General features: G+C 36.8%; 1 protein-coding gene across 5 annotated transcripts in view; it reads left to right on the top strand.

Annotated features, from left to right (window-relative positions):
• The window catches only part of MSH3 (mutS homolog 3), a 183296-nt gene that overhangs the window by 103133 nt on the left and 67587 nt on the right, over positions 1-12576 (top strand). For all 5 annotated transcript variants that reach the window (XM_006065108.4, XM_006065107.4, XM_044947345.2 and 2 more), the window contains exons 17-18: positions 2285-2401; positions 9473-9580. In XM_006065108.4, the coding sequence (XP_006065170.2) occupies positions 2285-2401; positions 9473-9580 (225 nt within the window). The remainder of the gene's footprint in view (positions 1-2284; positions 2402-9472; positions 9581-12576) is intronic.

The following is a 12576-nucleotide window of genomic DNA, read 5'->3' as shown; positions in this document are numbered from 1 at the left end:
TTTCTGAAATATTTATTACTACTGTTAGTATGTTTGTATCAACTTGAGATGAAAATGTTACATTTTCCTAAGATAGTAGAATAGGGACTAGTAGCTGGTGATGGTGTGAGAAATGCTATGTTAAGAGTGGAAGGAAATTTTGACATGATTTTGACATGATGTGTGAATGATTATTAATTTATTATTTTAATAAAAAACCCTGTTATCCATGGCCACTATCAAAGGATCCTGAAAGCATAATCATGGGTTTCTTTAGCTCTAATACCATCCTTTTTTTTTTTTTTTTTAAACCAGAAGCTGTAATTGAGTTTCAGATATTGTTGATTATAGGGAATGTTTTCTTCTTCTGCAGGCATTCTTTCCTTTACCAATTTTTGTCCTATACTACAGCTCATGAATGGTAATGCACTTTATGAAGAGAAATTACTAGAAATCGTGTTAATCTGTCTAGAACAACCACTGAAATGTCTCACTAAATGAGTTTTGTCAGAAGAAAAAGCTATGATTAATATGTTTGCATAGAAATCTAGATTACATACTTTAAAAGCAATAAGCAAGGCATAAATCAATACCAGCATCTTTTCAACATTTCAGTGATATAAATCAAATGAATAAATGTGGTTGGGAAGGTGTTTTTTATCTGTTTAGCCACCAGAGCCTTGACAGGAGTAAGTTAAAATATCACTAGTCAGATTTCGAATGCAAAAGGCTCATTTTCAGTAACTTGCCGAATTAAAGATAATTGTGACCATGTGTTAACAGGAGTGAGTGTGCAAACAGAGATCAGAGTACACTCTGTCATCACCTACCTATCACTCAACCTTGACCTTTTCTTCTTAAAGTTTCCATCATAGTAATAGCATCAATAAGCAGTAATCACTACCACAGTGGAATGCCTCCTAACACTGAGTTCAGTTCAGTTCATTTGCTCAGTTGTGTCTGACTCTTTGTGACCCCATGAACTGCAGCTCGCCAGGCTTCCCTGTCCATCACCAACTGCCAGAAGTAGCTCAAACTCATGTCCATCAAGCTGGTGATGCCATCCAACCATCTCATCCTCTGTCATCCCCTTCTCCTCCTGCCTTCAATCTTTCCCAGCATCAGGGTCTTTTCTAATGAGTCAGTTCTTTGCATCAGGTGTCCAAAGTATTGGAGCTTCAGCATCAGTCTGTCCAATGAATATTCAGGATTGATTTCCTTTAGGAAATCATTGAGTACTAGTGACATAATTACTCTGCTGAGCACTATCTGATCCTCCCTACAGTACCCATGGGCTTCCCTGGTGACTCAAATGGTAAAGAATCTGCCTGCAGTGGAGGAGATCCTTGTTCAGTCCCTGGGTCGGGAGGATCCTCTGGCTACTCACTCTAGTATTCTTGCCTGAAGAATTCTATGGACAGAGGAGCCTGGTGGGCTACAGTCCATGGGAAGATTGGACATGACTGCGCAAGTAACATTTTCACTTTTCATGGAGTAGATACTGTTGTTATCCCCATTTGATAGGTGAGGCCATTTGATAGGTGAGGAAAGTTTTTAGTTTAGACAAAATCAGTTTTATTGGCCCAGAGTCACACAGATAACGAGTAAGTGACAGAGTTGGAATCTTACTGCGGATTCTCTGACTGGGGACCCATAGCATCCACCATTGTGTTCTGTAGCTTCTTGATGAGGAAGCAGAGATTGTTTGCAAGCTCAGAAGAGGAGTAGATGATATTTCTTCCCATCCAGGGTCACTGTGAATCTGCAGTTGCATCATGAACCCTTCTTTGACTGCCTCCTGAATTAATGCATTGCTGTTCATTGTAACGCTTTTTTTTAAATTGAAATACTTTAATCATACAGAAATGTATAAAATATAAAAAATGATATGACCTTCACCAATATATCGAACTCTCTGATTTGTTAGGACTTAACTTTGTTATATTTGCTTCTGATCTTTTTTTTTTTTTTAAACCAGACATTTTCATTTTGTATAATTTACAGAAAAAACCTCTTTACTTACGAAACAGAAATTCTAAACTTTGATTTTTGTCATATGGATATAACCTGAATTTTAAAAGCTTCCTAACAAAGTACTCTGAACTTCAAATACTTTATTTACAATAAGGATCTTTGGAATCAATAAAGCTTAGGATCATAATTAAAGAATGTTCTCTATTTACAGCTATTTACTTTCAAGGTTCATCAGAGAATAATAAATAACTACTTTAATTTTCTGAGGTGATGGCATTACTGACTTCTGAGTAACCTTGATTTCCTATTTATGTTTTTTCTCCTCTTCTAGCACAAAAGCTGTGAGCCGCTTTCACTCTCCTTTTATTGTAGAAAATTACAGACATCTGAATCAGCTCCGGGAGCAGCTAGTCCTTGACTGCAGTGCTGAATGGCTTGCTTTTCTAGAGTGAGTTTACAATGAAAAATTTAATCTGACTTTTTGCTATGAGAAATAGACCGGAAAATCTTTCCACCAAAAAGAAAAGTAGAGATTACTGCTTGTGACCTGCCATAAAATAGTTGAGTACATGAGTTCTCTGATTTTATTTTTAATCTATTGAAATGTAAACTCATCTTAGTCTTTGGTAAGAGACCAAATATACTTTTTGTTACTGTACCAACATTTTGTTGCTAAGGATGTTTAGTAATGTCACTTTGAAATTCTACTTTGGATTTTGTTTACTTTTCTTGTATAAAGGCTTAACATTTTCAGAGTTGGACAAGTATGGGTTAGTTGTTTTATTGCATTGGCCAAAAAGTTTGTTGTTACAGGAAACAAAGTCTGTATGATGTTGTAGGAACGATCTTTTTGGCCAACCCACTATCTACATTTAATTTTTTTCTCATATTTTCTCATCCTTTACCTATTTCCCCTACTTTGTATCTTGAAAAAATTCAAATCTATGGGAAAGTTGAAATGATGATCTCTGTACTCTTTCAGTTCAGTTCAGTTCAGTTGCTCAGTCGTGTCCGACTCTTTGTGACCCCATGAATCGCAGCACGCCAGGCCTCCCTGTCCATCACCAACTCCCAGAGTTCACTCAGACTCACGTCCATCAAGTTGGTGATGCCATCCAGCCATCTCATCCTCTGTCGTCCCCTTCTCCTCCTGCCCCCTATCCCTCCCAGCATCAGGGTCTTTTCCAATGAGCCAGCTCTTCGCATCAGGTGGCCAAAGTATTGGAGTTTCAGCTTCAGCATCAGTCCTTCCAATGAACACCCAGGACTGATCTCCTTTAGGATGGACTGGTTGGATCTCCTTGCAGTCCAAGGGACTCTCAAGAGTCTTCTCCAACACCACAGTTCAAAAGCATCAATTCTTCTACGCTCAACTTTCTTTATTGTCCAACTCTCACATCCATATATGACCACTGGAAAAACCATAGCCTTGACTAGATGGACCTTTGTTGGCAAAGTAATATCTCTGCTTTTCAATATGCTATCTAGTTTGGTCATAACTTTCCTTCTAAGGAGTAAGCGTCTTTTAATTTCATGGCTGCAGTCACCATCTGCAGTGATTTTGGAGCCCCCCAAAATAAAGTCTGACACTGTTTCCCCATCTATTTCCCATGAAGTGATGAGAGCAGATGCCATGATCTTCGTTTTCTGAATGTTGAGCTTTACGCCAACTTTTTCACTCCCCTCTTTCACTTTCATCAAGAGGCTTTTTAGTTCCTCTTCACTTTCTGCCATAAGGGTGGTGTCATCTGCATATCTGAGGTTATTGATATTTCTCCCGGCAATCTTGATTCCAGCTTGTGCTTCTTTCAGCCCAGCGTTTCTCATAATGTCCTCTGCATAGAAGTTAAATAAGCAGGGTGACAATATACAGCCTTGACGTACTCCTTTTCCTATTTGGAACCAGCCTGTTGTTCCATGTCCATTTCTAACTGTTTCTTCCTGACCTGCATATAGGTTTCTCAAGAGGCAGGTCAGGTGGTATGTACTCTTTACCTAGGTTTATTTAAAGTGTTAAGATTTTACTACATTTGTTTTATATCTCCCTCACACTTTTTTTTCTGAAGCATTTTAAAGTAAGTTTTAAACATTATAACACTTTACCCCTAAATACTTAAGCATACATCTTCTAAAAATAAGGACATTTTGTGATATAATTTTGCTACCACTATTATACCTAAGAAACTTTAATTGTTGTTCAGTTACCCAGTCATGTCTGATTCTTTGCAACCCATGGAATGCAGCTACTAAGTTAAACATTAAATTGTCTCAATTCCTCTTTTCCTCATATTTTTATTATTTTTATTTTTTTATTGAAATTGATTGATTTACAATTGATTTACAGACCTATGCCAAACTCTGCTGTATATAGCACGGTAACCCAGTTACATACATATAGACATTCCTTTTTTATATTCTTTTCCATTGTGGTTTATCATAGGATATTGAATACATTTCCCTGTGCTATACACTAGGACCTTGTTGCTTACTCATCTATATATAATAGTTTGCATCTGCTAATCCTAAACTCCCAGTCCTTCCCTCCCTTAGCCCCGTCCTCCTTGGCAACCACAAGTCTTTTCTCCATGACTGTGATTTACCCTCCTCCCATATTTAAAAAAAACTTTCACATGTTGCATTTGTCTATTATATTTCATTAGTATATTTTAATCTAGAATAGCCCTCTACCTTTATATTATGAAATTTAGAGGGGAGGCATCCATGCCATTGTCTCAAAGAATGTCTCATTCTGGATTTATTAGCAGTCACATGTTCATTGTAATAGTTTTAAGTTGGTGGTATTCTGATAAATGGTGAATAGCCAGCTCTCTGGAGAGCAGTAGTGTGTGTTTGATTTCTGTGGTGTCACTACACCATCCAGGACTGATTACAAGCTCCTGCTGGCCTGGACTGAAAAGAGATGTGCACACAGTTGACTTTCATGAGTCCATAGAAGCCAGCTCCCGACCACCAGTCACCTAAGCACTTTGTTTATTAGCTCATTTTGTTTCACAAGGGCCCTAAGAGTGAAACATTATTATCATCCCCAATTTACAAATGAATAAGGTGAGTGGCAGAAATAAAGAATAAGTTGCTCACAATAAGACTGTAACCCAGATTCAACCCAGGGTGTCTGGTGGTAGGGCGTGTGCCCTATACTGTCAGGCTGTATAGCCCACCTATGGTGAATCAATCCATGGGCATCACTGGGAAATCTTTCAGTCTTGCTCTTTAAAAATTAAACAATATATTCAGTGTAGTCTTCAGGGAACTTTTTTCCATTTAAAGTAACAACTCTGACAAGTGAAAAAAGAGGAACAAAAAAGATAATATGTGACAGTTTTTAAAAGGTGGTAGGTTGGTACTATCTCTTGTTGCCCAGAGGAGTTTTGAATTACAGGATCAGAAGAGATTTCAGTACACTTACCCTGAATCTTTTTAGATTATCTTGACTCTGAGTCTTGAATCCGGGGATAGAAATTTGGTCTACTCACTTCCTTTTCCAACTTACTTTCAATTACCCTTGCTAAGGGTTTTCAGGGCTCTTGAGTTTTTGTTTTCCTGACTTTCCCCTTAGTGATATCACTGAGAACATGAAAAGTGGACTGATGTTTTCCCTTTCAAGCTTCAGGGACTGTATTCTAGGGTCCTGGGATTTGACGAGGTTGTTCATCTTCACTGTCTGCATAGTGTACGTGATTTTATAGGTCTGGGTTATGTTCTTTCATGGTTCTAGAGTACAGAAAGTTCAGATCTCCCAGGGTAAAGATTTTGGCACTATCCTGATTCTTTATTCCTTTTTTCCCCTTTATTTATTATCAAATTCCTGTTTGTCTTTTTTCTCTTTGAAACATCTCTTTGATTTGCCCCTTCCTCTCCTGTCCTCTTCTCACACCCTGCCATTCTTACTGTGTCAGCCCTCTGCCTGGGCCCTTCTACCCCATTAACCCAGGAGAATCCTGCTCTCATCATACTGTGGCTTGGCTGGAGTTGGGAGCTGCTGAGAGTAAGCTAACATTAAATAAAACATCACAGAAGAATATGATATGATATATTGCTAAGTAAAAAAAGGATGAAAAGTATTAAAAATGTGATGCCAGTTCTGTATGTGTAAATTCACATACATGCACAGCATACACATTTTTGTATTTTAAAATATTAAATATATGCTGTTATTAATATGCCTATTGACCATATATATATAAATAACTTCAAATATTGACATTAATTCTGGAGGGTGAGATTACTGGCAGTTTAATGTACTTTGTAGATCCATGATATCAAAAGTTTCTGTAATATACATATATGACTTTCAAATAGAAAAATATAAATTTTTTTATCTAAAGAAAGAATATTGGCTGAAATTTAGCTACAACATTTGCAGCTAGACCCCCACTTGAGAATAGCATTGATTGTTAGACATACTATTTATTGAGGTGCCAGATGGTGTGAATATAATGTCATTTCAAAAATGATTAACCTCATTGAACCTGGCACTAGAGGATTGAATGCCAGCTATATACCAGACAAAAATACCAGTGCTTTTGTCTCTTACTGAGATACTACCAGTTGTCCGTTAGTCACATTACATTATATTGAAATATTGCAAGAAATCAAGGCTGTAAGAAAGTCTGTGAATGGAACCCTCTCTCAAAAAACAGTGTCTCTTCTTTCATGTTCTAAAAGATGGGCTCTCGATATTGAATAATCTCACTTGAAAAATCTTTAATAATAAGATTATTGAATATTATTTAATTGAATAAAATTGTGTCTCATATAGTAGTTCAAGGATTTTAGAAATACATTTGCAAATAGAAAATAAAATATTCTCCTTTTTAATTAACTTCAAATATTATTGAATCACATCGGATGGTAAACTGTCATAATAACTTTAGAACCCAAGAGTCTTTAATCTTCTTCCCATGGACCCAGCAATACCTTTTGAGATTAAATCACAGTGATTAGTTGAAGTTGTTTTTGGTGGCTTAGTGGTAAAGTTGTATGTTGTTATAACGTAAACACAAGTCTATTGGATTGTTACCTGAATTGTCCATTTTTCAGCGTGTCATTTTTCTAAAATGATCTCTTTGAAATTTGGTCAAGAATAACAAATAGACAAAGACCAAGAAGCCAAGCAAGGCTTTGTAAGAGTTGTGCTGGTGACATTTAAGGTTTACGATAGCTTAAAATTTTTTTTTCACATGCCTTATTTATACAGTTGACATGAGAAGGAACATTGTTGTCCACAGCTAAATGATTTACCTTCTCTCTCCTGCCTTTTTTGTTGTTACTAAGCTGAAACGGTACTGACCAAGAGTTAAGTTACTCATTTCAATCCCGGAAGTTAGATCATCAGGGACAGTTATCCTCAACCTAAGGCTGTTGGGTAGTGACAAATTAGTGGCCTGGACAGGACCTGAGAAGGAAGAGTGGGGATAAGAAAAAATCGGCTGTTTTTTAAATTTTTTTACTGTAGTGCCACAGATATATTGAACACTCAGATCCAGAGAGGCAAGAGCAGAAATATCAAATATGGCTGCTTTCTGGCAAAAGAGAGAGTGCCAGGATAGGAAGATCAGATGGATTAGTAATTAGAAGAGGGACAGAATCAGCCGCAGTGCAAGGGGTAGATGAGTGGTCAGATCTAAAACTGAAGCTAGACTGGAAATGACAGGGCACCCTCAGGAGCATTATGTCCGTACAGCACGTGGCATCTTCAAAACTAAGAATCATTTTTAAGGTGGCAACTGAGTGCTCCTGTTTAATGTCAGGGTCCAGTCTCCTTTGTGTTTGGTATTTTGCACAGACTCTTAACATTGTTAGTGGTAACCATGTAGTTCCTTCTGAGTAACTTTAATTTGGGGGAAATAGATAAATTATATTCATTATGCTCTCCTTGTTAATGAGGTTCTCAATTTGCTGACAAAGGTCCATCTAGTCAAAGCTATGGTTTTTCCAGTAGTCATGTACGAATGTGAGAGGTGGACCATAAAGAGGGCTGAGCACGGAAGAATTGACGGTTTTGAACTGTGGTGCTAGAGAAGGCTCTTGAGTCCTTTGGACAGCAAGGAGATCAAACCAGTGAATCTTAGAGGAAATCAACCCTGAATATTCATTGGAAGGACTGATGCTGAAGCTGAAGCTCCAATACTTTGGCTGCCTGATGCGAAGAGCTGCCTCATTTGAAAAGGCCTTGATGCTGGGAAAGATTGAGGGCAGAAGGGGTGACAGAGGGTGAGATGGGTGGACAGGAGTTTGAGCAAACTTAGGGAGATAGTGAAAGGACAGAGAAGCCTGGCATGCTGCAGCTGGCACCTCAGGATGCAGCTTAGCAACTGAACAACAAGTGCTGTATCTACTCGGACAAAGAAGTTTAAAATATACTGTAAGTATACTCTGTAATTCACAAATAGTTAGAATTAAAACTGAATATTTAAAATGTTCTAGTATCTGGAAAAGTCATTTACATAGAATATCTTATTTTAATATTAATAAAAAGTCAGAAATTATGGATTCTAAAAAACCAGTACAATGGTAATAATACTGAAATAACTGATCACATAGTAGCTTAATCTGGATATCCTTTTCTAGTAGGAAGCACTCTAAAAATCTTTGGATTTAAGAAGCAAACAGACTAAATCTCTTAGTTTCTGAAACCCGCAGTATTAAATAGAGAAGTATTTTTTAAGAGATACATTCAGTAGAACACTCATCTCTTTTGGAGAGGATCATCTTTAGAAGGTTATAAGGAACTCCTGTGATAAGAGATAATAAAGTATCTAAGCAAAAAAAGGAAAGGAAAACCCCTACATATAGTGTATGTTTTTTCTAGAATAAGTCTTTCATTGCAAGTCTTTTAAACTTTTAGATCACCAGCTACCTAATTAGCCAAAGATTTAAAGTGACCTTTTTAAAAACAAATCTAATATTTAATTTCTATATGAATTATTAATAAAAAAACTGAGGATTACTAAAAAAAAAAGGTACCTTCTTGCTTGCCTTCAAAAAATTTATTGTAGTGTCAACTCTATCATTAAATGTTAGATAAATAAATCAGGTGGACCTGATGAGCTCTACCATTGAGACACTTCCAATAAATTTTAGGAGAAGATATTGAAACTGTTTTCCTAGTTTGAACAATGCTATGAAGGATATGTGCAAAGGGAAGCTGATCCATTTGGGTAGTTCGTGATGTCATTTAAGTTAAATGAAAATAATCTCTACATTAGTGTTAATTAGGTCTGAGTTCAGGGTCATGGTCAGATGAAATGTGCAATATGGTATTAATAGTAGACATATATATATATATATTTTTTCTTTTTCCAAATAAAGTCTCAATAATCAAGTTATTAAACAGAAAATAGTTCAATGTAATTTCCACCTTTCTTAACTGCTAGCTGTGTGCCTGGTTATTTGTTTATGCTCATCATAGCTACCAAACTGATTATTTATTGTACAGTTTTTATAGATCTAAGAAATCAATTTGCTCACCTTTTTGTTGTTGTTGTTGGTTCTGTAGGAATTTCAATGAACATTATCACACCTTGTGTAAAGCAGTCCATCACCTAGCAACGATTGACTGCATTTTGTCCCTGGCCAAGGTCGCTAAGCAAAGAGATTACTGCAGGTAATGTGTTTTGTTTTGTTTTACCTCAGCCCTTTTCAGTGCTTTAGAACAGATAGAAGTTTTCAATTAAGTTTAGTGTTCCTTGGTGGCTCAGCTGGTGAAGAATCTACCTGCAATGTGGGATACCTGGGTTTGATCTCTGGGTTGGGTAGATCCTCTGGAGAAGGGAATGGTACCCACTCCAGTATTCTGACCTGGAGAATTCCATGGACTGTATAGTCTGTGGAGTCGCAGAGACTGACTGAGTGACTTTCACTTTCATTATAAAGTATTAAAATTACTCAAATATTTTGAACTCTTGGTAAAGCTGAATGTCATACACATATAGCTTGATTTAAAATTAAGAAATTCCTTTCTTGCTCTACCATTGAGTATAATGAAAGCAGATGATGACTATAACTAGAGGGAAATGTTACATATTTCAATTTTTAGGTTTATGTGGGTGACATTTTTTATAGAGGAGCAATCCTTTCATTTGTTAGCGTTCAGTTGAACACTTATGATATGTTTAACTTTGTAATTATAAAAGTCTTATTTAAACATCATCTAAATCAGATATGGGGGAGACTTAAGGTATGATTCATTTTAAGGCAAATTCCACTCAGTTGCTCTCAAATTGCTCTTCCTTAAGACTAAATCTTAAGTTAAAGCTTTGGCTCAGTGCTCTGCCTTCCAGGCCCACTGGGGTACAGGGGTCCTGCTTTCCAGACCCGAGGGGGTAGTAATCCTGTTCCCATAGCTTTGCTGGGCAGGGGTTGGGCCCCTAGGGCTCCAGGCTGCCCAGTCCCCACAGTGGTTCATTCCATGTCCAAGCTCTGCTTCTGAGGTGGCCCCACTTCTGCTTGGTGTTCTATGCCTGGGCTTATTCCAGCAACTCCCCTAGGCTGCAATTCTGCATTGGGGCTCTCTGTGAACCCTCTCGGGGACTCTCTGGGGTCTCTTATATAAGAGTACTAGCAGTATTCTTGCCTGGAGAATCCCGGGGACAGGGGAGCCTGGTGGGCTTCCATCTGTGGGGTCGCACAGAGTCAGACAAGACTGAAGTGACTTAGCAGCAGCAGCAGCCTATTCCTGAGGGCTCTGCCCTTAAGACCTAATCACCTCCCAGGGTCATAGGTTTGATCACCAGCCTGGTTATTTTAACCACTAACCTTAAACTAAGTTTCATAACCTCTGTGCTCCTCAGTTTCTTCATATTCTTCACAAAATAATACCCCTTAGAAATGTTGTACAAATTAAATGAGATAAAGACTATGAAATTTCTAAGGAGAACCAGGCAGATGATAAATACTTAATAAACAGCAATAGTTACTCATTGATGTTTATTCAAAAATCAGAAAGAATTAAGTATTGTAAAATTTTTTTGCCTTTAATAAAAACATCTGAGCTTATGTGTTGTTAGTATCTTTCATACCTATCATTATTTATTTTTTAAAAATCACTTTTTGTTTTCTATCAGTTCACAGTCTTTTCTGTCTTTTTGAATGTGGTAAGATAATTATCTCAAAGTCTGTGTCTGATAACTCATATGTCTGTAGTCCTTGCGGGTCTCTTTCTATTGTCTGTTGTTTCTGTTCATTTTCATTCATGCATCTCTTTAAATACTTGCTTATTTTGATTATCTTCTGGGCATTATATTTGCAAAATCATTTGTAGAAATAATTTGATGTATATTTCTCCAAAAGGGTCACATCTCAAGACACCAATGTTGTTCTGGCATCACTTAGTCCACATCAGAGCTTGAGAAGTTTCAGAAATTCAAAGGATTAAAGATTCAAAAATTCAAAGATTCAAAGCCTGCAGTTCTCACTTCAGATCCAGTCTTTTGCCTGGTGTGCAGTCTTTTGGTGTCTCAATCCAGATTAAAACTGTTCATAGTGCTCAGCATCCCCTCAGAAAGCAGCAGAAATCAGCAAACACCCTCCCTGGCCCTCTATCCTCTGTCCTACCCCAGCTCCTGGCCTGGTAATTCCTTGTTGTCTTGTTAGTTGTCAGGTGGCTTCAAGTAGTATACTTCAAGTAAAGTACAGGTTTTCTATACTTTATCCAGCCTTTTATTTGTCCTCAGTAGGATTGTTCTAAACCACGTCTTCTGTCAGTAAGACAGTTTCAGGAAATGTCACATGCTAAAATACTTTCCAAATTGGCTACTATATATTTTATAGTAAGAAAATTTCACCTGAAAAATTTTAAATGAAAATTGTGCCATCATCTTTAAGTAATACAATCAGTCTCTCTCTTTTTTATTTTTTTGGCAGCCATAAAATTGAGTGTAAATAGCCATGAAATAGGAAGCTTTTTTCTAAAATATATTTAAAACTAGTATCTAAATAATCTGAAGTTTATGCTCTTTTCCCTTAGATTTCCAGCTTGTTTAAAGATTTTTAGGCATTTGAGTTACTGCAGTTAGTTCAAATTGATCGTTGGCTTCATAATTACAGTCGTCTTTCTAAATGTTATTAGGACATTTTATTCACTATATTCTAAATCGTTATACAGAAGTTCTTATTCTAGGTCTTTCTATCCAATTTGTATTCTAGACATTGTACATTTTTACTAATATAGACTGTTGTTCTGTTTCTCTGGCTCATTTAAAGGAGAATGATGCAGTTTTAAAAATATAAAATAAAATAGGTGAATTTGTTTAAGTTTAGTGTTTCATTCTTTTCAGGCAGCATCCAGATTTTCTCAGTTCTTTCTCTTCAGTGCCACTAAATGCTATCAACATTTCATATCTTTCTGCTATCACTGTCCCGTCCTAATAAATCTTCTCAGGTCTCTGAATAATCATTCGCTTCATACTGTACCAGGAAGTGTTTTCTCATTATGTAGTTTTGAAGGCAACAGAGTAAGTCAGTGTAGATTTTAGAGCAGAACAAACCACTCAGATTTTTGTTTTAAAGTGAAAACCTTTCTGGGAAGTCAGATCAGTGTCATGAATATGATATGTTGATTTCACTTGGCAGAGCACTTAGAATTTTAAAACTGATATAACT

Source organism: Bubalus bubalis, chromosome 9, assembly GCF_019923935.1.
Source record: "Bubalus bubalis isolate 160015118507 breed Murrah chromosome 9, NDDB_SH_1, whole genome shotgun sequence".
NCBI lineage: Eukaryota > Metazoa > Chordata > Mammalia > Artiodactyla > Bovidae > Bubalus > Bubalus bubalis.
Note: the sequence above shows the minus strand (reverse complement) of the source record. Positions and strands in the feature narration are given on the sequence as shown.